General features: G+C 45.6%; 1 protein-coding gene and 1 long non-coding RNA gene across 8 annotated transcripts in view; both read right to left on the bottom strand.

The window, feature by feature from the left end:
• The window catches only part of RXRA (retinoid X receptor alpha), a 129,240-nt gene extending 102,724 nt beyond the window's left edge, over nt 1-26,516 (bottom strand). For 3 of the 7 annotated variants that reach the window (XM_080989861.1, XM_080989862.1, XM_080989864.1), the window contains exon 1: nt 25,933-26,514. In XM_080989861.1, coding sequence (XP_080845987.1) covers nt 25,933-25,960 — 28 coding nt within the window. In that variant the 5' untranslated portion in view covers nt 25,961-26,514. Of the gene's footprint in view, nt 1-25,932 lie in introns of all 7 variants that reach the window. The other 4 variants (XM_080989863.1, XM_080989865.1, XR_013981403.1 and 1 more) reach the window with 3 other exon arrangements.
• LOC308468902 lies at nt 13,660-14,256 on the bottom strand. Its single transcript, XR_013981939.1, has 2 exons — nt 14,127-14,256; nt 13,660-13,805 (listed from the first exon to the last, which is right to left on the bottom strand). It is a non-coding gene; the product is annotated as an uncharacterized lncRNA (long non-coding RNA).
• Nucleotides 26,517-26,749: the final 233 nt, after the last annotated feature.

Genomic DNA, 26,749 nt, shown 5'->3' with positions numbered 1-26,749 from the left:
AAAATAAAACCTGCCGTGTATGTTTACAAAGGGATTCTTTGTCTGAAGGTCAAATAAAAGCACCCATTTTTCAAGGGAGGACATAAAGAAAGTCATTGCAAGGGGGAAATTTAGGAAGACCTTTCCTCCACCCTCTTCCCTTGGGATCCTGGCTCTCTAGGCCCTCCTCTCCTTTGAGATATTCTCCGCCCCAGCATCATCTCTCTAGCTCTGCTCCCAGTGACACACATCAGCAGGGCTCAAAGATTTATCTGTTTTTGGACAGCTTGTTCCTCAGCACTTCAGCACCTTGGAATGCAACGGCGCAACTTCCCAGACAAGTGACTCCCTTGTGAACTGTGACAGCTTGTTTGTCAATGGAGCCCAGAACGTGTCTGGTTGGGTGGGTGGACAATGGCAAGGCCATAACCTCTGGCAAGGACGTACAGCGCCACTTCAGTGGAGAGAGCCCTGTAGCCAACCATGAATTAAAGCCGGGCGTTGTAGTCCGTCTAAGGCCTGGGGGACCCAGGTTAAAATCCATAAACCTCACTGGGCAGTGTGGTGTGAAGGTGAATAGTGTTGGATTTGGGCCTGGGAAAGACCAGGGTTTGAATCTCCACTCAGCCACGAAGCTCGCTGGGTGATCTTCAGCCGGTTGCTGCCTCTCAGTACAACCTACCTCACAGGGTTCTTGTGGGCATTAAATGAGTATAGGCAGAACCATGTATACCACCTTGAGCTCTTTGGAGAAAAAGATGCATCATCATTATTATTATTATTATTATTATTATTATTATTATTATTAAATTTGTATACCAACCTACACCCGTAGATCTCAGGGCAGTTCACAACATAAAAACACAGCATACAAAACATGAAATACACAATCAAAAGAAAAAGATGGCCCAAGACTTTTTAAAAGGGCATTGGGTGTCATTCAGCCAAGGCCTGGTTAAAGAGGAACTTTTTTGCCTGGCGCCTAAAGGTGTATAATGAAGGCGCCAGGCAAAACACCCTGGGGAGAGCACTCCACCAAAAGGGAGCCACTGCAGAAAAGGCCCTTTCTCATGTTGCCACCCTCTGGACCTCTTGTGAAGGAGGCACACAAGGAAGGGCCTCAGATGGTGATTTCAGGGTGTGGGTAGGTTCATTGAGGTATTGCAGTCCTGAGCCATTTAAGGCTTTATAGGTCAAACGAGCACTTTGAACCGGGCAAAAAAACTAATTGGTAGCCAGAGCAGTTGGGCCAGGATCAGTGTAATATGTTCAAACCATCTTGTCCCAGTGAGCAACCTGGCCGCCGAATTTTGTACTAGCTGAAGTTTCCAAAACCTTTCAGAGGCAGCCCTATATATAACACGTTGCAGTAATAAGTGCAGTAAACAACTAGAAAAAATATTAATATGGAGGATAAAATTAGTAAAGTATATTTTAATCAGGATTTATGGGTTATTATTATAGTTAACGTGAGAGAATTCTGTTCACTTATTTGTCATGTTTGCAAATTTGCAAACCATACACAGGTTTTGCGACGATCCGGCAGCATTTCAGCCTGACCATACCTGCCACCTTGAGCACCTTGAAGGAAAAGATGGGGTATAAATGTAAGAAACAAATAAACCTCAGGTCTGCCGCTATGTCAGCCACTGTTTTGATGATGGTAACAAACACTGCTTTGCTCATCTGAGGATGTGTGGAATGGCTTTGACAAAGCAGGGTGGGAGTCAGAAAGACACCTCCCCATCACCACAAAAAAAATTAAGGCCTGCAAAGATATTTTCAGGCTCTGATAAACAGACAAGAGAGCTTTGTGATAATTCTGGTTGTACTGGGGATTCCCATTCCCAACCACCCTCCAGTTCTTAGTCCTATGTCCACACCCAAACCATGCCACTAAGATTGCATGTCTCTGACTTTAGAAACAAGCTGTCTATTTCTGATGTGTTGTGGCGAGGCTAGAGTTGCTACTGCAGGCTATTTATAGGTCATTTAAAATACTTTCCACTCTGCCTGCCCCTTTCCACGACAATTGATTTTTTTAAATGATGATGATGATGATGTTGATGATAAAGCTGCCGTTTCCTTAGAGGTTCATCACAGAATCATAGAATTGTAGAGTTGGAAGGGACCCAAAAGCAATCTAGTCCAACCCGCAGCAATGCAAATATCACAGCTAAATAATCCCTGGCAGATATGTCAGTACAGTCATACCTCTTGTTATGTTAGCTTCAGGTTACGTCTTTTCAGGTTGTGTCCCGCGGCAACCCAGAAGTACCGGAAAGGGTTACTTCCGGGTTTCTCCGCTCACGCATGCGCAGACATACAAAATGACGTCGTTGCGCACACGCAGAAGCAGCAAATCATGACCCACGTGTGCGCTGACGTGGGTTGTGTTCCTTTCAGGTTCCGGAACAGATACTGTTCGCAACCAGAGGTACTACTGTATGTCTTTACCTCACCTTTTTCTGGTCTGGCACCCAGGGAGATCCTAACCTGGAGCAAAACCTGCAAATCTCTTTCACATGCAGCCACACATCCAGGACCCTTCACCCTGGACAGGAATGGTGCAAGAGACTCGGTGCTTCCTTGGTAAAAGTAGCAGCGATTCAGCACAATGTGTATGTTGCGGTTCTGCAGGAATGCCTAATGTGGTGTTATGCAAGGAACTTGGCTGAATGAGAATCTCAACTGTCTTTCTTTCTTTCTTTCTTTCTTTTTTAATGTTCATAAGCATCTGGGTGGCCACGGTGAGAACCAGATGCTGGACTGGAGAGACCATTGGTCTGATCCACTAGCGCTCTTCTTCTTGAAAACCTGTAGGGAAACTCCGAAGGCAAGAGACTCACTGAAAGAGAGCCTCAAAAGTTCAGGTGCGTCTTCAGTTTCCAGAAGAGTATATAAAAACTTAAGGGCCTGGCAGCTGGATCTGGCCAATGGCACATCTAGTCCAGCCTCCCGTTCTCACAGTGGTCAATCAGATGCTTGTGGGAAACCAGGGAACAGGACCTGAGCGCAAGAGCCCTCTCTGCTCCCTCAGTTTCCAGAGACTGGCATTCAGAAGCATTACTGCCTCTTTACCACGGAGGCAGGGCAGAGCTGCCATGCCTGGTAGCCACCTATGGTCTTGTCCTCCACGAATTTCTCCAGTCCTCAAGCCTTCCAAACTGGTGGACCTCACTGCCTCTTGCAGGAGTGAGTTCCACAGTTTGACTCTGTGCCGCATGAAGGAGGACTTTATTTTATCTGACCTGAATCTCCCACCATTCAGCTTCACTGGATGACCGCCAGATCCAGTCTTATGAGAGGGAGACAAGCTATTCTCTGTCCACTTTCTCCTTGCCATGCAGAACTTTACAAACTTAATGTTATGTCACCTCTTCCTCGCCTGTTCTCTAAACTAAAAAATCCCAAACATTTCCTAATGGGCAAGTCACTTATCTGATACAGTATTGCAGCAAGTGCTTCCTATCTGCTTTCAAACACATATTCACAACCTTAGGGTCTGGAAACTTGCTTCTTTAAATACAACAACAGAGCACATTCTCCCATCAGTGTTTGTTCACCCCAGACCATAATCACTCATTTTGGTTGTACTTTTCTGAATCTTTCCCAACTCTCAAGTATCCTTTTTTAGGTGAGGCGGCCAGTATAGTATAGTATAGTATAGTATAGTATAGTATAGTATAGTATAGTATAGTATAATTTCAAAAGGAGCAATACTGGCAGGTGTGCTAATTTTCTCCTGCTGCAGAGGAACTCATATGCCGCTACACCATCAAATCACTTTCCACTAATGTACTCAGCGGCAAAGAATTTATGGCTTCCCGGAGATGGAGTCATCAACAAGGTCCTGCTCTCTGCTTAAGCAACAGGCACCTTCAGGAATCTCTGTTGTGCCTTACTAATTACAGGTATCCTATCACCATCTTTGCCTTTCTTCTGCAAGAGCTGTGACCTAATTTCCTGGTCCCTGGAGGGGGCGGTGGCAGCGAGGGATGGGGAGACAGAACTTCAGAAAAGCTCTCAATTGATTTTGCAAAGGAAAAACAACATATGATGCTTTCAGCCTAAGGAGCGCCGAGAAAAGACAGTACCACAAAAAGTAGGGTTTGGTGGGCCCTTTTTCATTCATTATTTGCTTACAGGCTGCTTAATGCCAATGTAGCCTTCTTTTGAAGCAGAGCAGTTTCCACCTCCCAATCACTTTCCCTCCATGGTTCAATCCATTTTCAGAGCGCTATCCCTGTTTTGTGAGGTTGGACGAGATGACCCTTGGGGTGCCTTCCAGCTCTACAATTCTACGATTTCAAGAACTCTGGGTAACAAGGAAGAGCCTGGGTGGGCACAGGTAAGAGCTGAAAATAGCCACTCTAGATGGCCCGATGGCCTAATTCTGTGGAAGGCGACTTCCTAGTATTGAGACACTGTAGTGCGAAAATTGCAACTGATGAATCTTTGTTTATTTCCTGATTTATTTACAGTGGTACCTCTGGATACGAATGGGATCCGTTCCGGAGCCCCGTTCACATCCTAAAGCGAATGCAACCTGCGTCTGCGCGTGCACGGGTTGCGATTCATCGCTTCTGCGAATGCGCGTGAAGTCATTTTGACCATCTGCACATGCGCGGGCGGCAAAACCTGGAAGTAACGCGCCCCGTTACTTCTGGGTCGCCGCGGAGCGCAACCTGAAAATGCTCAACCTGAAGCAACTTCAATCCGAGGTGTGACCATAGCTGTCAACTTTCAGATTTGAAAATAAGGGATCAGCAGCCTCAGCAGCCCCAGGGACAGTCTACGGGATATCTAACAATCCAGGAAAGCAGCGGGAAGCAGCGGGAAACGGCACTGGAATGAGGGGATTTCCCACAAAAAAAGGGAAGGTTGACAGCTATAGGTGTGACTGTACTTGGTTGTAGAATTTTGTAAACCTGCAAAGAGGTTTACAAAAAAGATGAAACAGAAAAAATTACAACAGTATTTTTGAAAAGTTAAAATGGCAATAGGTTAAAAACAGATTAAAACTCACGTCAACTTTCTAAACATCTGAGTAGGCAGGTGCTGAAAAGCGTACGTTGAAGGGTACATTGGAAAGAACATAGTCGTTGTGCCTGTCTGATGTCAATAGGCAGGGAGTTCCAAAGTGCAGGTGTTGCTACACTAAAATACTTATTCTTTATAAACGTGCAACAGGTATTATGTGACACCTGTAACAGTGCCAGTTCCATCAATAGGAGCAGTCATGTGATCATATACGGGGTAAGGCAATCTCACAGGTAAACTGGGCCCAAGTTGTTAAGGGTTTTATATACATATTGAACTCAGTAGGAAATCAGCAACCATCTCTCAACACAAGTGTTGCATGTTGCCAAGGCCTGTCAGCAATCCTATTGCAGCATTCTGCCCTAACTTGCAGCTTCCAGGTCAAGTGAAGCCCCACAATCAGCACACTGCAGTAATCCAGTCTTTATGTAACCAATGCATGACCAGGTATCCCAGTCCAAGAATGGCTGCAGCTGTCACTGTCAAACCAATTACAGTTGGTACAGCAGTTGGCAAATACAGCAAATAGGAAAGTATATATTTTCACATATCAGTAACGTACACCTGGGGTAGGGAATCTCAGGTCCAGAGCTGAATGTGGCTCCCCAGGCATAACCAGGCCACACCCCTGTTTTCATACCACACGCCTCACTGCTTTGCACCTTCCTTAAGTGTTTTGACTGCAGTGTGTCTTTGAGTTCTGATGTTGCTGGTCTACAGTACATTAGAATAACTGGTATCCATTGCTCTGCCTACTGTTGCCTCTGTCCCTGCCCACCACTGCCATGTGGCCCCTGGTGGGTTACCCAGAAGGAAACACAGTACTCAGGCTGAAAAACCTCTATACATTGTGAAATTAGCTTTTCATGGCCCAGAAGATTTCTGCTTTTTTTATTATTTCAAGCACAGAATATTACACACCACCTCACCTGTTGACTACCACACTAACCTAAGAGCATAAGAACATAAGAAGAGGCAGCTAGATCAGGCCAGTGACACTTCTGGTCTAGCGTCCGGTTCTCACGGTGCTCAAACAGATGCCCTTACTGGAAAACTGCAAGCAGGATTTGACCACAAGAGTCCTTTCCCCTCCTGCAGTTTTCAGAGGCATCGCTGCTTATGGCTGCGGAGACGAGAGCATAGCCATCAGGGCAAGTAGTCCTCTCCTCCGCCATGAATTTGTCCAATCCTCTTTCAAAGCAATCTAGGTTAGTGGTCCCCACTGCCTCCTGTGGGATGGAGTTCCATAGTTTAACTCTGCATGAAGAATCACTTCCTTTTATCTGTCTGGAATCTACCAACATTTGGTTTCATTGGACGAGTTCTAGTGTTACAAGAAAGAGAGAAAAAACTTTTCTCCCTCTGCTTTCTCCATGCCATGAATATTTTTCGAAACTTCTATCACGTTGCCTTTTACTTGCCTAAATAAAGCTATTTCACTCTTTGAAATTATGGCAGATAGTGGTACTCACTGGGTGGGGTGGGGAGGACCAACTGAACATCCTGCTTAAGGCATCCTCTGCTCTCCCAAAACAGGGACTGGAATCTGCCTGTGCTCTGCTGTTTAGATCATGGAACTCTGCAGCCATGGGACGTGGTCCAAGAGGACGCCTTTTCCCACTCTCCCTTCCCCCCACGGAGGCCGGGCTCTTAAAGACTTCATTAGCTCTGCTATAATGAGGTCCCTGCACTTACGGATGGTCATTATCCCTTTCAGAGAGGGAGGATAATTGTTAATGAGCAGATAAGTCCCTGCAATGTATGGGAAGGATCAAGGAGTTCATAGGAAGCAGGAAGGAGAAAGACATGGAGGAACAAATTAGCAGGAAGTTATGGTCTCTACCAGAGAAGGATAGAAAGGCTTGATCCATTCTTTTGTGAGGGGTTTAAACCATGGGTGTTGAACCCAAAGCTGTAGCTTGGATAAGAGCCACCAACCTGTTTCAAGTGGCCAGCCAACCCCTGAACTGGCACTGTTTCATGTGGCACATAATATCCAATCTGCTTTAGTGAGAACTTGATATTTTAGTGGGGCAGCACCTTCAGTGGAACTCCCTGCCTATTGGTAGCAGGCAGGTGCCTTCACTGTACCCTTTTCAGAGTAAAGGTTGCCCTCTGTCAAAACAGAGACAGGGGGGATGTGTCACTGTTAATTCTCCTTGACCTCTTAGCGGCTTTCAATATCATTGTTCATGTGATCCTTCTGGAGTGGCTATTTGAGTTAGGAGTGGGTGGCACTACTTTGCAGTGGTTCTGGTCCTACTTGGGTGGTTGTTTCTAGAGAGCTTTGGCCCCAGAGGGCTCTCAGCGTAGGGTTTCCCAGATATATAGGCTGGACACGAAATGACACTTTTAAACCTATGTTTCTGTTGTCACAACAGAATTTCTAGGTGCCATTGTTTAGGCAATGGATATTATTATTATTATTATTATTATTATTATTTAAATTTCTGTATATTTGAAAGAAAAAAATCTCAAAGTGGTTTACAACATGTTAAAATGCCAAATAAAACAATCCAAAATAAAACAAATTCAAGCTTCAAGGAAAATATTTCAGATCCTTTTCTAAGTGCCATTTTGCTTTCCCCGTATTTATTTACCTACTTAATTTATTTAGCTGCCCCATAGCAGAAGTAATCTAGGAAGCCAGTGCGGTATAGTGGTTAGAGTAAACTCTTCTGCTCACCTGTTTAAGAAAGCTAGAGGAGCAAGGCAGATGGGGATGTCAGTTGCCAACCTGGCATCCAGAGATCTCAACGTGGTTGCAATTGGACCCGTGCCAGTTGCAAAACGTGCCTGGCACCTGGGGAATTTTGAACACTGTTTCCCAGAGTTTGATTTTATCCCCTAGATGCTCTTTAACATCTACATGAAACCACTGAGTGCGGTTTTTCCAGAGGTTTGGAGAACGTTGTCAGCAATATGCTGATGACACACAACTCTACCTTTCCTTTACACCTGCAGGTGAGGCAGTGGATGTGCTGGGCAGTCGTCTTGACTTGGTAATGGACTGGATGAGAGCCAACAAACTGGGGCTCAATCCAGATAAGACAGAGGCACTCTTGGGCAGTTCCCTAGACTGAATGGCGGGGAGGCTGCCTGCTCTTGATGGGGTTACATTCCCTCTGAAGGAGCCGGTATGCAGCTTGGGGGTACTCCAGGATCCATTGCTGACATTGGAGGCTCAGGTGGCCTCAGCGGCACAGAGTGCCTTCCACCAGCTTTGGCTGGTGGCCCAGCTGTGCCCCTATCTGGACAGGGATAGCCTAACTACTGTTGTCTATGCTCTGTTAACTTCTAGGTTAGTTTGCTATAACACGCTATATGTGGGGCTGCCTCTGAAGAGGGTTCAGGAAGTTCAAGTAATGCAAAATTCAGTTGCCAAGTTGTTCACTGGGGCAAGACACTCTGAATATATTACAGTGGTACCTCGGGTTAAGTACTTAATTCGTTCTGGAGGTCCGTTCTTAACCTGAAACTGTTCTTAAGCTGAAGCACCACTTTAGCTAATGGGGCCTCCTCCTGCCGCTGCACCGCCAGAGCACGATTTCTGTTCTCATCCTGAAGCAAAGCTCTTAAACTCGAGGTAATATTTCTGGATTAGCGGAGTCTGTAACCTGAAGTGTTTGTAACCTGAAGCATATGTAACCCGAGGTACCACTGTAGACCGATCCTGGTCTGACTGCACTGCATTTATTAAATATTTTTCAATATGTTTTTCAATATGATTTTGTGTAATAAACACACCTTTGCAAAGCAATTTCTCCTAATATGCACATTCTTTGTAAAGCGTTTTTGCCTGATATAATGCATCTTTGTTGTTTTCACTAATGTCCGTTGTTATTGATAATTTTATTGTTTTATATTCTTTGTAAACTGCTTTGAATGGTTATCCTTAAATAAGTGGTGTATAAATTGTAATAAATAAATAAGTAAATAAAATAAAATATGAACGATTTTTAGAAAAGAAAATAGTCAGTGGGAATAAGATGGAGAGCCCTCCCTGCATAATGCCAGCAAAAACTGAACAGCTGTGCTCCAGAAGTCAGCCAACCCACAGCTCCAGCTAAGAAGCGGATTGAGCAAGGGAAGGCGACATTCCCAGGAACTCCACACAGCCAAAGGATCAGGGAGGGGGAAGCCTCTGTACACAGACAGGCTGGAGGGAAGAAACTTACCCCGCCCATCAAAGCCATGCTGATATCAGAAGCGCTTGAATTGCACAAGGACTGGGCAGGTCACCCGGGTTGAACCATCAAATTATGCAGGTGGGATAAAAAAAGGCACCCCAAGCTTCCTGGTAGCTGTCCAGATGCCCCAAGAGAACCCCCTGAGAAGGACCTGATGCAATAGCAACACTCCCACCTTGCAATTTCCAGCAACTGAAATTCAAAGCCAGACTACCCCTGGGCATGAAAGTTCTGCTTTCACAGTAGACCTCCAGGTGGAGAGTCCTGCTGGATCAGACCAAAGACCTATCTAGTCCAGCACCCTCCTTTCATAGTGGCCAACCAAATGCCACAATGGGAAGCCCACAAGCAGGACGCAAATGTAACAGCGACTCTTCCCACCTGCAATTTCCACACCCACTGTCCAGAAGTGTACTGCCTCCAAGAGAGGAGGGGTGGAAGAACAAAGAAAGGTGTTTTACACAAAGTCGGGTCTGTACTGACTGGCAGCAGCTCTCCAAGGTTTCAGGCAGAGGACCTTTCCAGTTCTGCTAGATGATTGAATCTGGGACCTCCTGCATACAAATCAGATGCTCTGCCACTAAGCTGTGGCTCTTCCCCGCCAAATACAGTAAGTTCCTAGTCTTCATGGTTCTGAAGAAATAAGAACTTGGAACCTTCTGCATGCAAAGCAGGTGCTCTACCACTGATCTACAGTCCTTCTCTGTAGGTAGCACCCAGCCGGCAGCACATATGACTCTTATATGCAAAACGAGCAAACACCATCCTGCCAGAGATTGCGGTCTACACAACCTCCAGTATCTCAGAAGTGAAGACTAATTTCACCACCAGTGCAATAGAAACTTTCTGCTGCATGGCTGACAAGGGAGCAGTATGAGTAATCCGCAAAGAAATGGGCAAGAGATGTGGGTTTCTCAGGAACTGGTTTCCTCCTTGAAAGCAACAGCAAGCAGGCAACCTTTTCCTGAAAGTGAGTTTGCCTAGAAGTCCCCAGACAAGCCCTGTGGCTCACCAACTCTGAGCCACATGTGATGAGGGCACATCAGTGTGCATAAGTAGTACGTGGCAGGTGCACCGAATCTAGGGAACCGAGGTGCCTTTGGCCCCCTCAATATTTGTTTGAAGGGGGCCAGGACCCTTTAATGTTGAGGGCGCTCTGTGCATGTTAAAGTTAAAGGGGACCCCTGACCATTAGGTCCAGTCGTGGCCGACTCTGGGGTTGTGGCGCTCATCTCGCTTTATTGGCCGAGGGAGCCGGCGTACAGCTTCCGGATCATGTGGCCAGCATGACTAAGCCACTTCTGGCGAACCAGAGCAGCGCACGGAAACGCCGTTTCCCTTCCCGGCGGAGCGGTGCCTATTTATCTACTTGCACTTTGACGTGCTTTCAAACTGCTAGGTTGGCAGGAGCAGGGACCGAGCAACGGGAGCTCACCCCGTCGCAGGGATTCGAACCGCCAACCTTCTGATTGGCAAGTCCTAGGCTCTGTGGTTTAACCCACAGCGCCACCTGCATCCCTCTGTGCATGTTGGGTGCATGTAATTGCATGTCACAGCTTCAGTGCCCAGATTCATCACAGCGCTCTGTCTCCTCCAGAGACTGCAACATCACGGAAGTCTGCACTGGCCTATGCCGTGTCAGGAGACGTGTCACGTCTCACATAAGCGACGCATACTGGGGCCCCTCAATCTTGGGAGCAACCTGGCACCACTGGCACATGGTGTTTATGTGCCTTGAGGGCCCCAAAATCCCCTTGCACACCAGTCAACATGTAAAGAGAAATGGGGAAGAAGATATTTTTTCAACTTCCAAGCTGGAAGAAGCAAAGCCTTTTATAAAACACACATAAGCTGAGTTATACAGATAAATCTGTTGATGACACAGTAATTCAAAAGCAGAATTAGGCATCTGTCCAAAGCAGACAAATCAAACCAGAGAATCAAAAACAATCTTAATTAAACAATTGGCTCCATAATAAGCTTCCCATATTAGAATTCCGCACCATACTGTATACACTGACAGCAGGATTGTGGCAGTGGATGGGAGGACAGCAAAAGAGATGCCTTATCTGAATATCATTGCAAATCTTATGGGGTTAATAATAATAAAAAAATTATTATTTATAACCAGCCCACATGGGTGGCTTCCAACACATATAAAATCATAAAATATTGTTTTGCAATCCCAAGAAGCTGAATATGGAACTTCACAGAGGAGCATAAGTTTAAGTGGAGCCTGACTAGGTCTTAGGAAGAACTTTTTGACAGCAAGAGCTGTTTGACAGTGGAACGTTACTTCCTCCTACACTGGAGGCTTTTAAACAGGGGTCAGATGGCCACCTGTCAGGGATTCTTGGACTAGGGGGCCCTTGGGGTCCCTTTCTACTGAATAGTTCTATGATTCATTGAAAGAAGATTCCATCTAAATAATAATAATAATAATAATTTTTAATTTATACCCCGCCCTCCCTGGCCAGAGCCGGACTCAGGGCGGCTAACACCAGTAAAATTACAATCAAAAAAATAAAATAAAATAATAAACCAATTTAAAATACAGGTTAAAATATAATTTAAAATGCAGCCTTATTTTAATAGTATTAAATAGTATTAGGTATATAGTAAATAGTATTTAATAGTATTAGGAAGAGCTTTCTGACACTAAGAATTGTTCAACAGTGTAACAGATTACCTCAAAAGGTGCTTGACTGTCCTTCACTGGAAGTTTTTAAGCAGGGATTGAATGTCCACCTGTCAGGGATTCTCCTGCTGAGATTCCTGCATTGCAAGGGGTTGGACTAGATGACCCCTGGGGTACCTTCCAACTCTACAATTCTATGATTTTATGACACATAAGCTTATTTAAAAGCATTATTTAAATGTCTATTTAAATTCCTCCTAATATATGCATTTTTCTACGTATCAGTTGGTTTCGAGAACCCCACAGCAAAAATCAGAGAAGTGTGATTTTTCTAAAGCATAGCTGCATTCTGGTTTGCCATAAGCAAATTACCGTATTTTTCGCTCTATAGGACGCACCAGACCATAGGACACACCTTGTTTTAGAGGGGGAGAACAAGAAAAAAAAATTCTACCGCTCTCTGCTCAGCGCCCCTTCAGCAAAGCAGCAGGAGAAACAGAGCCCCTTCCATTTCTCCTCCCGCTTGGCTGAAGGGGCGCTGCACAGGTCTCCCTCTCTGCTGAAGTCAGGAGAGTCTTCAGCAAAAGGAACCCAAAGCCTGCGGAGCGCAGCGGCTATCCCTCAAGCCTTCAGAGCACAGCGCGAGTTCCCGCTGCGCTCCTCAGGTTTCGGGTTCCTTTTGCTGAAGCCAGGAGAGCAAGACTCTCCTGGCTTCAGCGAAAGGAACCTGAAGCCTGCGGAGCCCAGGGGGAACTCGCACTGCGCTCCAAAGGCTTCAGATGGCTATCCCTGAAGCCTGGAGAGCGAGAGGGGTCGGTGTGCACCAACCCCTCTCGCTCTCCAGGCTTCAGCGAAAGCAACGTGAAGCCTCCGGAGCACTTCGGAGGCTTTGTGTTGCTATCGCTGAAGCCAAGGAGCTTGCATTTGCTCCATAGGACGCACACACATTTCCCCTTAATTTTTGGAGGGGAAAAAGTGCATCCTATAGAGCGAAAAATATGGTAGTTAGCTTATCATGAAAAATGTAAAAGAAAAATGGAATGACTCCTCTATCGCTAGATGGGGGTTAAACCTCCCCTAGTATAAGGTCAACACCCACCAACAGGGGTCCCAACTCGAATAAAATATTGGGGGGGCCCAGCTAAGTTCCTCCCTGCATAAGCGATCACATGATACAGTGCACACACACCATTTGAACGGGAATGCCTATCAACTTTGTGGGGGCCAGGCCCCCTCAAATATTAACAGCTGCCACAACCCCTAGGAGTTGGCTCCTATGCCTACCAACTGAAGCTTGCAGTTTCAGTCCTGTTGCATGTATGAGAAGAGACAGGATTCAGGACCTCACTTTCATCCAAAAGCAGGTGAAACATAAATAGTGAGTCAATAAACCCTCTCCAGCTATCTCTCAGTGCATACCAATAAATAGCAAATAGAAACAGCTGGAGGATCTTATAGCTCTTGCTCCATTGGAAAGGAGATAGTTATGTTAATATATTGGCCCATTAGGTTGGCACTTACTGTCCAAAGGCCGGCTCTAAATTTCTCGCCTCGAATAGACTTCCAGCAGTTCAATGAGAGAAAACCTCGTATAATAGCTGGGCCTAACAAGACACAGGCTCATTCTTAAAACAGGTCCCTTCCTCATAACTGGTATTTGGAGACAGCTGGCATTTATCTGCAAACAATAGGGAGGGCCACAGGGTGAGCTCATACTGCTTTTGGAAGTTGAAGGACATCAACTTTGGTTCTGTGGAAAGGCCAAGAGAAATGTGCCTCCCATGCCCTCACCCCATCAGCTCCTTGGGTTTTATTTTGAAAAAGTTAAGGTGATAGTCCTCGTGTTTGCTGGAAGAAGTCGGAAAAATCTAAAGGCTTGTAACCAAGCTCCTTTAAAAAGCCCAAACTTATTTTTTCTTCTAAACCCCCTGGATCCAGAACACTGAAAAGATAATCTTTTTCCTTTCTGAGAATTAATCTGGCAATGCTGACACATGCACAGACACACCTGGCCCATAGCTGTCAACATTTCTCTTTTCTTGCGAGGTATCCTATTTGGAATAAGGGAATTTCCCTTAAAAAAAGGGAAACGTTGACAGCTATGCTCTGGCCAAAAGAAGAAGAAGCTGCTGAACTTTATCACCATAGATTCAGGTCAAGCCCCTCCACTGCCCATTGCTATCTCCAGGCTTCAGTCCCTCACCTGTGAAAGTGGGCAGTGCATTTTTACTTTTTGAGGTGCTCTCAGATAGAGAATCTTCAGACGCAAAATGAACCTGGTGCCCAGCTAATTTTGAACCCTGCTTACAATCCAAATCGGCCAAGCCAAATCATCCCTTAAGCCACTGGTCTTCAAACAGTGGGATGGAGGACCCACCAATGGGCCATGGCCTGGTCCAAGGTAGGCCAGAGCAGCAGCATGCAAATATATGGTAAAAAAATAAAATAAGAAATTGATTAAAAAGTGGGTCCTTGGTCTGAAAAGGTTGGTGATACCTGTTCTGGATTAGGGATGCAAAAATCTGTCTACTTTGCTTTCTCATTTTTACAATCTCCACATTTCACATCTGTTTGCTAGATCAGGCCTAAGAGGTCCCATCTACTCAGCATCTTGTCCTCACAGTAGCCACCCAAATGCCCTGCAAGCAGGATCCGAACACAAGAGCAACTCTTCCCTCCTTCAGTTTCCAGCAACTGGTAGAGTCTAAAGTCTGCTGTCTAAAGTGCTGGGATGCAGCACTGACATGACCAATGAGAGAGAGAGAACACTCAAAGGGGGCCCCCACTTCAGCCTTGCTTTTCTGCCCCCAACCCCTTGCACGAAGCCGATCCCCCAGATCCCAGTGTCCAGCCCTGTGGAGGAGGAAATAAAGTTGCAAAGGGTAAGCAACGCAAATGATTGACTGAAAGAGAGAGACAGACAACGAACCCTGGTGATAAAAGAGAACTAAGGAAATGTAGCTCGGTGTGGAAGGAAGACGCAAAGGCGTCAACAGCTCTGAGCTCCTCGCCCACATGGCAAGTGTCAACACATTCACCTTATCCAGTGGTGCTTTTTGGGGTGGCGGAGGAGAGAGAAGGCAGAAAGAATGCAAAACCCTGGCCCAGCTCCAAAGTTTTCTCCAGCATAACAGAAGAGAAAGAGAGATGTCATTCCTTGCACTCTAATTGGCCTTCCCCCAATTTTTGCTCCATTCCTTCCTTTCTGCACCATTTCATGCTTATTCTGCTACGAAGCCAGACAATTGCTTTATAACTCTGGGGGACAGTTTGACCGTCTGCGAGCCAGACTGGAAGCAGGCGCACAGCAAATGCGGGAGAGGCCAAGCTTAGCACCCATTGGAAGAGTTGGGGAACGGCTTTTGTTTTTAAATAATTGTCTCTTCCTTTTTGCCAAAGCTAAAATTTGTGTGTATATGTACATATTTAGCACATATACATATAACACACACATATATATCCTTAATTTGATAATCCAGGCAGAACGGGAAGGGGCTTAATGTTTTTAAATAATTTCATCTTCCTTTTCAGCAAAGCAAAAGTGTTTTATGTGCCTGTCTACAGAATCTTATAACTGTAGAATTGGAAGAGTCATTTAGTCTAACCCCTCGAAATGCAGGAATCAAAGCCACAAAATCTCTGACCTGATGGCTTTCAAATCCCTATTTAAAAACCTCCAGCGAAGGGAAGTCCACTGCCTTCCCCTGCCAAAGAGTTCTTACTGTCAGGAATATGCACAACCTGCAGATTTAACACATAGAATAAGAGAGCAAGAAGAACGTACATTTAAAGAAGACTGGAAAACATGTATTGAATATATGGAAAATAACTCTATACAGCTGAAAAAGCTGGCAGGATTAAGATAAATGCAACAGATAATTTTTGATGGATGTAAAAATGGAAAATTTATTTGAATGGTTATCGTAAAATATGCAGGGATGTATGATATATAAAATGACCCATCGAAATAAAAGAGGGGGAAGTCATTGGATATTTTAAAATTTGTAAAATGCTTTTTTTGAAGTAAAATTGAAAGTTTAATTTAAAAAATATTAATAAAAAGAGTTCTTACTGTCATAAAGTTCTTCCTAAGGTTTAGAAGGAATCTCCATTCTTGTCATTTGAATCCATTGGTTTGGGTGAGTCCTACCATCCGGAGCAGGAGAAAACAAGTTTGCTCCATCTTCCATGTGACAGCCTTTTAGATATTTGAATATGGCTATCCTATCTCCTCTCAGTCTCCTCTTTTCCATGCTAAACATACCCAGCTGCCTCAACCGTTCCTCATAAGGCTTGGTTTCCAGACCATTAATCATCTTGGTCACCTTCCTCTGCACACATTCCAGTTTGTCAATCTCCTTCTTAAACTATCTATCTGCTTTATTTATCCAGTTCCCAACTTAGCCTACCTCACAAGGTTGTTGTAGGGATTAAACAAAGAGTGCAGAGAACCATGTTGAGCTTCTCAGAGAGAGAGAGAAAAGTGATACATGAATTCAATAAATAAGTACAAATAAATATGCAGGCCATTTCCCCTAATATAATACATTCTTTTGACTACTTTCCCTAACACACACATATCTACCTGCACAGTTTTCTCCATTATTTCTAACCAAAGAACTGTATCACAACTCTGGAGGAGTGTAAATTTTGCAGGATAGCAACATTTGACTCCACCTATTGTTTGAGGAAGAGCAAATCACGCAGGCTTGTGTTGAAATGCCAAGAAAGCCAAATTAGTTCAGCATCCCCTAAGTCAGGAAACCAGCCTGGAATTTCCTGCAGGAACAGAACATGTACATGGCGGAAGACTCAATTTTTAAAAAATAAAAAAATAAAAGAATAATGTGGACTAGCATCTACATCTTTGGACTTGACCTGCAAAGCCGGCTTCAATCTAGCCCTGCTTTGAATGTGACTCCATTCTGGTCCTCTTCTCAATGATGTGTCACCTGACTTTCACACCCAAACCCAAGTCTGGCTCTTGGATAAACACCCCTGCGGATGCCTTGAAGTCTGTAGGAGGGGGCCGTTATTTTGCTCTTTCCCTCTCTTCACATCCTGCACCCCATCAACCTGCTCGCTCCCCCGCCCAAATCCATAAAAGCATCTGAGCAAGCAGCATCATTGTGGGGAGGGAAACAGCATAAACTTTTTTTTTTTTAAAGGCAGAGAAACAGCTGGGAAAGCCATTACCCACTTTATGAGCCCACAAGATCAGGGGCCTTTCATTTGGGGGGCGGGGTGACCGTCTGCAGCCCCAAGAAGGCCAAGGGGGGTGGGTCACCATAGTTCACAGGAGGTCCAAATTCAAGACTCCCCAGAAATAAAACCTGACCTCTAAACAGAACAGGGAAGATGGACAAAAGAAAACTTTCCTCAGCTGACATAAAAGTAGTTAAGTGGGCTGGGCTTGAAGACACCCCCCCAAAAAAAAAACCAAGCCAAGTTTCTCCTTTGAAGGAAGCAGCATTTGATCCATTTCAGTTCCTAAAAGGACACCCAAATTTTGTTGGTTCTACATTTGTAGGAACTCAATCCTTTAGTTTAGCAGCCCCAACATTTTGGCGCTCCCTGCCCATTGCTACTTGGCAGGCGCCTTCACTGTACTTTTTTCAGCACCTGCTAAAAACATTTTCGTTTAAACAAGCTGCCCCAGATGTTTAGAATGTCGGTGTGAATTTTAATCGGTTTATAGTCTATTCTTATGTGAGTTTTTCAACGCCTTACATTATTGCTGTTTATTTTTTCTTATTGGTTCATTTGGGGGGGAGTTACAATCAAGTGGTGTATAAATTTTATGAAATAAATAAAAGGAAGGGGAACCTGTGACTCTCCAGTTGCTGGTGGGCCAACTACCATCAGCAACCCCAAACAGTGATGATGGATGATGGGCAACATCCAGACGGTCACAGATGCTCCACATCACCCCTCCTCATGAATGAAAATCAACTGTGCTGGAGCTTAAAAATTAATATGCAAAAGTTTAAAAGGCACAAGGAGAAAGGATAATAATATATTAAGGATGGAATAACAAATAAAGTGAATAACAGTAACAAAAATAATAGTAGGTCACACACAGGTGGAGGGAAGTACTGGGCTGTGGGGGAGGGAGGTGAAGGGATTAATTGAAATTGTTAAAGATTGGTATAGGATTTAAGAGATTTAATTTTTTATAAAGATTCTATAAGGAAAGCAGAAAGCAGCAAGAAATATCAAGTAAAGGTATTGGAGAGGAGATCAGTGTAAATGAAAACATGAGACTTATGGTTTTGTTACATATGATTTTATTTTGGAATTGTCTATTTATTTTTGAGTACAACTCAGTATTTCTGATCATGTTTAAGGTACCGTTTCTTCTATGGCCCCCAACCCCTGTTCTCACACAAGCCCCTTCTGTCCCTTGAACACGAAGGGAAAGAAAGAACACAAGCTTCTCCTGAGGAAGGCGGAAGAGTTTTTACAAAAGGGTATCTTTTAAAAATAGAAAAATATTATTGATATGCTGAGCAATGTTTAAAAAATGTATCTGTAATATTGCATAAAGTGCCAGCGTGCTGGACCTAAGAGACATGGGTTCAAATCCAGGACTCAGCCATGAAACTTGGGAGTCAGTTCCTGCCTCTCAGGGTGACCTGCCACATGCAGTTGTTGTGGGGATTAAATGAGAATCTGAGACAACAAGATCCAACATTCCAATCTGGCCATGAAGCACCCCAGGTGTGTCCAAGTCCCTGCCTCTCAGCCCGACCTACCTCACAGGGTTGGTGTGGGGATTAAATGAGGAGGAAGAAAATCAAGTAGCCCACCTTGAGCTCCTTGGAGGAAATGGTGAGATATACATGCGCTAAAAGAAAAAAGAGAGGAAATGCTTGCACCTGTGGAATGCGCTAGTTGGGTACTGCCCTAAGGGGTTTGCCATCGTCTTCGAGATAGTGATCCCATATCAGTCCCAAAAGATACTTGATGTCATCCTTACTTGAAAGCATTGTAGTAGTAATAGTAGTAGTACAGTCATACCTCGGGTTGAAGTAGCTTCGGGATACGTAACCGTATTTTTCGCTCTATAGGACGCACTTTTCCCCCTCCAAAAATTAAGGGGAAATGTGTGTGTCCTATGGAGCGAATGCAGGCTCCTTGGCTTCAGCGATAGCAACGTGAAGCCTCCGAAGCGCAGAGGGAGCGCTCCCTCTGCGCTCTGGAGGCTTCACGTTGCTTTCACTGAAGCCTGGAGAGCGAGAGGGGTTGGTGCACACCGACCCCTCTCGCTCTCCAGGCTTCAGGGATAGCTGCCTGAAGCCTTCAGAGCGTAGCACGAGTTCCTGCTGGGCTCCACAGGCTTCAGGTTCCTTTCGCTGAAGCCAGGAGAGTCTTGCTCTCCTGGCTTCAGCAGAAAGGGAGAGCTGCACAGCACCCCTTCAGCCAAGCGGGAGGAGAAATGGAAGGGGTTCCGTTTCTCCTGCCGCTTTGCTGAAGGGGCGCTGAGCAGAGAGGGGGAGAATTTTTTTCCCTTGTTCTCCCCCTCTAAAACAAGGTGTGTCTTATGGTCCGGTGTGTCCTATAGAGCGAAAAATACAGTATTTTCGGGTTGCGAGCTGCAGCAACCCGGAAGTAATGGAGCGCGTTACTTCCGGGTTTCGCTGCTCACGCATGCGCAGATGGTCAAAATGGCGTCACGCGCATGTGCAGAAGCGGCGAGTCGCCGGGTTGTGTTCGCTTCTGGATGTGAACGGGGCTCCAGAACAGATCCCGTTCGCATCCAGAGGTACCACTGTAGTTGTTATAATTAGAGAAAACACCCTGTCCCTCACACACATACACACAAAAAGCAGAATCCTATAGCAGCCCAGAAATTTGATGTTTGACCACAATGGAGCAGAGATCCCCATCTCCGTGTCAATGTGCTGATTCTGCTTTGATTTGGGATTTTCTCTCTCCAAGACCTGGCATGGAAATGGCATTGCCCATTGCCAAGAACAACAACAGTAATGGATACCTAAAATCCTGGACTGCCTCTTAGCTCTTGATAAAAGGCAGTTTGCTAAAGAATAAAAAGTATGAAAGGTTACCCCGGGCTCCCAGCCAGCAATGCAACTCTGGGACCCATTCACTCCGACATCCCTGAATGTTAGGAATTGCACATGGTGTCTGAAATGGTAAAGAAGCGCTCGGCTGGATCAGGCCAGTGGCCCACCTACTCCAGCATCCTGTTCCCACATTGACCAACCAGATGCCCATTATAGGAAGCCCATAAGCAGGACCTGAGCACAAGAGCAGCCCTCTCCCCTCCTGTGGTTTCCAGCAACCGGCATTCAGAATAATTGCTGGCTCCAACTGCGGAGGCAGAGCACAGCCATTGTGGCTAGCAGCCACTGATAGCCCTCTCCTCTGTGAATTTGACTCTAAATCCTCTTTTAAAGCCATCAAAGTTGGTGGCCATCTCTGCCTCCTGTGGGAATAAATTTCATAGTTTGCACTGCATGAAGAAGGACTTTCTTTTGGACTGAATTTCCTTTAGGACTGATGGTGGCAATCCCCCCCCCCCCCCAGGACTCCCTGCCTATTGAGATCAAGCAAGTTCCTTCACTATACAGTGGTACCTCTGGTTACGTACATCATTCATTCCGGAGGTCCATTCTTAACCTGAAGCACCACTTTAGCTAATGGGGCCTCCCGCTGCCGCCGCACGATTTCTGTTCTCATCCTGAAGCAAAGTTCTTAACCAGAGGTACTACTTCCAAGTTAGCGGAGTCTGTAACCTGAAGCGTATGTAACCCGAGGTACCACTGTACTCTCTTCAGTGCCTAATAAAAGCATTCTTCTTTAGACAAGTCTGCCCAGATGTTTACAAAGTTGATATGAGTTTTAATCAGTTGTTTTAACTTTTGGAATGTTTTAAATTATTGACGTTAACTTTTCATATTGATAATTTTACTGTTTTAACTTTTTTTGTAAAACTGCTGTGAGGTTTTGATTTGCTTTTTTTTTTTTTTTACAATCAAGTGGTAGTGTATAAATTTTAACAAACAAATAAAATAATTTTAATCCCTCCTTGGATATTCCAACATCCAGCTTTGCTGGGTGTCCAAGAGATCTTGCACTACAACAAAGAGAGGAAAACTTTTATCTATGAAAGGCCTGGACCACACGTTTGGCCAGAGATGTTCTCACAGTAAACATTTTAGGGGGAGGGGGGCAATATAACCCGGTTCCTTCCAGAATGCTTGGAGGTGTGTGTCTGTGGAGAGGGGGCTGCTAACTTGCAGTCACACATGCAAAGGCACAAAAGGTGTTTTCTGAGATACTGGAGGCCCCAGCACTGCAGGGCTAGGCAGCACTATCTGGTTTTGAAGAGCAAAGCAAACATGAAGAAACATGTTTAACCTATGCTGTTGACATATAAAGGGGGATTTAATCTTTTTTTTTTCCTTTTCCTTTTTCTTCTAGTTCTTCTTAGCAATTGCTGAGTTTTGAACAAAATAGTCCCAAGGGCAATTCTCCCCTGTGAAAACAATATTTTAACATTTCATTATGAAATTGCAAGATTGCCTACGCAGAAATGGGGAGCAGGATGGTGATGGTGCGGAAACCAGACCTTTGTCCCGTTTGCAAGCATGACGGCACACCAGTCATCCTAGTTCAAAACCAGCTTTCAGGAGGACAAGGACAGTCCTCTCATTTTGCAAAGCCCAAGGTCCACATCCCTCCATAGACAACCTTCAGGCCACTTGGTAAAGCAGAGGTGATCAACTTCAGGATCAAACCATTGGCCCATCTAGTCATAAGAAGATAAGAAGAGCTTGCAGGATCAAGTCCATCTAGTCCAGCATCTTATTCTTACAGTACCCAACTGGATGCCCTAATTGGAAACCCTCAATCAGGACCTGACTGCAACAACATATCCTTTCCAGTAGCTGGACAGGAAACCCTTAGGCATGGTTCTGCTATCACAACCGGTCTCCTTAAGAGACTGGCTGCTGGATCAGGCTAAAGAGGGCTCATCATAGTCCAGCATCCTGTTCTGAGGTTGGCCAACCAGATGCTCCAATGCAAAGCCTTCAAACAGAACCTGAGAACAAGAACACTCTCCTGTCCTGCTGCTTCCAGCAACTGGTATTCAGAAGCAGACTGTGGAGGCAAAGCCACAAACCTGAGGCACATCCATGCCCAATGGCTTGGCTGAAGGCAAACCCTGACTCACAGCAAGTCAAAAAAATGAAGTCTAGATGGGGTTTTGCTTTGTGCCTTAACCACTCTCTCGCTTTCAGGGTGGAGGAGTACCGAGAATCCAGGAAGAGCGGATGCCATACTTTCGAGCTCTTCATGGGTTATCTTGAGGCACCTCTTCTACACACACACACACACACACACACACACTGCAGTAGCAGCACAAAAGCGAGAATTATTCCATCATACCCACAACACATGACTCAGTTGCCTTCCAAAAACTTGGGAGTTGGGAGTCTTGGGAGTAAAAAAGAAAAGAAAAAAGCCGTAAGATAGCACTGTAATTGGGCGTGGTTGGGAAATCACTCTGAGGGGGCCATACAGACAGAGAAATGATCACAGTCTTCAGCCTTTGGATGGTAAGGTTTTTAAGTTTGTGTCCACAACTTTCTGAGCAACCTTCCAGAGGCCATGATCTGGTTGTGGGCAAGGCTAGAGGAAAAGGTGAGCAGAGGAGCAGATGTGAATTTTATCTTTGTGCAGTAGACTAGTTTCAACACCCACACGCCTCCTCCATCCTCTGTCCAGGCAAAGCAAAAGGCATCATCACAGATCAAGGACACATCGCAGCCAAACAAAAGCAGTTGTTAAGGAGCAGGGCCAGAGAGGGGTGTGGTCTAGGAAGAGAATGTGGCTTAGGGGATGCCCTGAGGGCCAAGCAGAGCATGATGGAGGGCCACTTCTGCCTCCCAGGACTCCTGTTCCTCACTCCCTGCCTTCAAGACCAATGCATTTATTATGACATAAATTTACATAGACTCAAGCCCTCTGCATCAGATTCTAAAAATTTGCAGGTACCTAAAGGAGAATATTGTGCTTGCTGTTTCATAGAATCAAAGAATCTGAATTGGAAGAGACCCTGAGTATCATCTAGTTCAACCCCCTGCAATGCAGAAATCTCAACACAGAATTATAGAAGAGTGGGAATGGAACCTGAGGGTCATCCAGCCCACCCCCCTGGAATGCAGGAACATGCAGCTGTCCCATACGGGAATCAAACCTGCAACCTTCGCATGATCAGCACAAAGCTCTAACCAACTGAACCATTTGGGGGCGGGGCTCGTATGTGTGTGTGAACCCTACTGTCAGTGAGCATAGCCACTTTCTACTGAGCCAGACCCCTGGTAGCTGAATGGTAGCAGCTCACCAGGAGTTCAAGCAGAGGGTCTCTGCCTACCCTGTCCTGGAGATGTCAGAGAATGAACCTGGGACCCTTCTGCATGCAAAGCAACAATTCCCAAAATAATAAAGTAATTATTCTAGTCCTCATCATTCTGGATAAAGGGTTCAATTGAACAGGAATGTAGGGAGCTGCCTTATCCTGAATCAGACTACTGGATTTTCTAGCTCAAAACAATCTACACTGACAGCGGCTCTCCAGGGTTTCAGGCAGGGGATATCTGCAGCCCTACCTGGAAATGCAGGTGAGGATTGAACCTGGGACATTCTGCATGCAAGGCAGGTGCTCAGCCACTGAGTTATGCTCCTTCCTCCAAACTAATAGCCCAGTCCTCATGCTTCTAAATAAATAAGCTGTCTCATATTGAGTTCGCCCATTGGTCCGCTGAGCTCAATGCTGTCTGCGCTGAGTGGCAGAAATGGGTCTCTGCCTTTTCAGTCAGGGGACTTTCTCAGAACCTACCTGGAGATGCAATTGGCAACTGAACCTGGGACATTCTGTATGCAAGAGGAAAGCAAATTCATTGGAGGCTGTAGAAGGAGGGTTTTATCCACACAGTTCACACATTTTATTCGTTATTTATTAGGCATTATCATCTCTCACTCTTACCATCTCTGGGCACATTGCAAATTGATTAAAGATGCAAAGGACCAAAGAAACAGGGCAGAGTGAATAAAAATAAGATCATATCATGGGGGGATATGATGAAGACAACCTTTGTCATGGATGCAAAACTTTGGGACTAGTTCACTACAAAGTTTACTGACGTGAATAGAAGGAATCAAACCCAAGGCAACACTAAAAAAAAACATAAGGCAAACTTGCTGGTTCAGGTCAGCGGCCCATCTAGTTCAGCATCCTGTTGGTCAACCAGGTACCTGAATGGGAAGCCCAAATGCAGGAGCCCTCTCCCCTCCTGCAGTTTACAGCAACTGGTATTCAGAAGTGCTGCTGTCAGTCAGAGCATAGCACTGTGGCTAGTGGCCATCAATTTGCCCTTTCCAGTGGCACCAACCCTGGTGGTTAAGAGATTATTAAGAGACGGGTGCAAATGCAGCCCCCCACCCCAGCTATCTACAAGTGCAGCACATCATGAGGCAAACCACAGAAAGAGGCCACACTGAACCTGCTTCTCAGAACTTTTATCATGTTCAGCCGTGAGCATCAACCAGGAGAGGGGGGGGGGAGAGAGGGAGAAATCCAGACAGTGGCAAAGACTTGCAAGTCAGAACAGGGCTGATAAGTACTTGAAACTCTTGTCATAAATAAGGAAGAAGAAGAAAATCACAGGTGGAAATTAATTTGAAAGAAAAGGAAAGGAGGAGGAGGAGGTGTAAGACTGGGGGTGGGAGTGGTGTCGGGGGAATCCCCTCATCATCCAATATTTCTGTCAAGACCAGGCTCCTAGATCAAGGCTGGCTGTAACCCTCACAGACTTTGTAAATAGTCCTACCAAATGCACTGTGCTTTTTGGGAGATTTTTGGGAGGAGAAGATGCATTGAAAATAGATTTAAAGAGAAATAAAAATTAAAGGAGGGGAGAAATATCGTGGGGGTGAGGGAAGAGAAATAGGTGTGTTCTTTAAAGCTACAGTTCCAGAAAGATGCTAGGATTCAGGATTTGCCTTCCCCCCCAAGGGGGGCGGGATAAAAAAAATTACAAATCCCCCTAAAATCCAGAAGTGGAAACTGTTAACCAATACAGTTTTTCCTGCTTAAAAAGCCCGCCCCCTAAAATCACAAGGAGCTGCTTATTCTATTCAGAACGCAAAAGTCAAAACGCAGAGCTGGACTGGGAAGTTAACTGGATCACTTTTCTGCTATTTTTCTTTTGAAGAGAAACTTTCCCACACCGTGGTGGGATCACCGCCGGAGTTTTGCAACAGTTGCAAGATCAGGCCTTTTTCCTCTCGATTTTGAAAGCCTCTTTCGGATCTTTCTCCCTCCCCCTCCACTCCGCCCTACGTTCAATCGCTCAACCCACTGCCAACTTCCAAAGGCGAAAAAGGAAACGCAGCCAGACCCGATCCCAGAAACGGTGTCTTCCCCTCAAACAACAACAACAAACCCATTCCCTCCCCCCAGCAATTAACAGTAGGTTTTTTTTGGGGGGGGTGCATGGGCTCTTCCTTGGACTGTCCCAAGGCGCTCCATGCAAATTTGCAGAGATCACTTTTTTAAAAAAGCATTTAAAAGAAAAATCAAATGCAACACAAAAGCAACACAACAGATCGCCGTGGCCTGCCCTGATTTGCCCATGATTTGCACCGGGAGAGTGAAAACGACGAGGGAGCCTTGTGAAATTGACAAGGCCGCTTCTTTGAAATGTTATCAAAGGGGTTTTCGCTCCTGGCCGCCCCCTTTCCCCTCCCCCCTAGAGAGCGAGCGGAGAGCTCGGACCTTCTCTGTGATCAAAAGATCGGCTGCGTAATAAAGACATTTTACCTCCCCCACAACACACCCCATTTCCCAGATCCCTTTCCACGACACTCAATATTGTGTCTCTCTGTGTGTGTGTGTAACACTGGCAACATAGAGATATTACAATATAGCTTTGCATTTTTTTTCCCGAAGCGGCCCCTCTCCAGCTCCCCACCACCACCACGCCGCCCCGCTTTCTTTTCTTTTTTAAAAAAAAAAATAGAAGCCGAGGAAAATCAGCCAATAAAACTCACCCAATGGAAGAAAATGCTTGGTGTCCATCGTTTCTGGTTTAACTCATGCCAAACGCGATTTGTGGGAGAGCGATCGGTGGAGGAATTTCTTTTTTCTTTTTAATTAAAAAAGGAAGGGGAGCAAAGAAAGAAGAAGAAACCTCACAGGACCAAAAAAAAATCAAAGCCGGAAGAAGGGTTTTGGGGGGTTTTTTAGGAGGCAGATTTAAGTGATTTTTTTTGCCCCCTCTCCGCAAGAATTACTTGTGCAAAGGTTGGCTGTTTGGAGATTGATTTGTTGATTGGGGGGGTCTCCCCCCTTTCGCCCCTCTCTTTCCTGCTCCTCCTCTACTCCACCCCACACTTGGAAGAAAAATAAAAAAGATGAATGTGACTGTCTCTAGGTCTGGATAGGAAAACGCCGCCAAGAAAGTCCCAGCGAGAGGCGAGTCAAAATTCCGCTCCCACGGGGTCCGCGCGAAGCCGAGACGGAGGGAGTTGTTGCAAACTCACCCAACAATATAACTAAAGTACTCGGGTGTGTGTGCGCGCCCGCGCGTGCCCCGCTCTGTTTCTGTCTCTCTCACTCACTCGCTCACTCGCTTTGCTGCTTCTCCCCTTCCACCGCCCGCAGCTGAAATTGCAAAAGGGACCCCGCCAAGGGGTAACCTGATGGCCGACAGGTCTAGCAGCGACGGGGCATTGTCCGGGTCTCAGGGCGCGCGCAGCTGGGATTTTAGGGAGGGGGAGTTTCGGAGGGGGAGATTTCCTAGGGACCTTAGGAACCAACTCCTACAGCCAGGCTCCCTTCGTCCCCCACATAAAATACTTGAGGGGG

The sequence above is a fragment of the Podarcis pityusensis genome, assembly GCF_964106645.2.
Source record: "Podarcis pityusensis genome assembly, chromosome: Z".
Classification (NCBI taxonomy): Eukaryota; Metazoa; Chordata; class Lepidosauria; order Squamata; family Lacertidae; genus Podarcis; species Podarcis pityusensis.
Note: the sequence above shows the minus strand (reverse complement) of the source record. Positions and strands in the feature narration are given on the sequence as shown.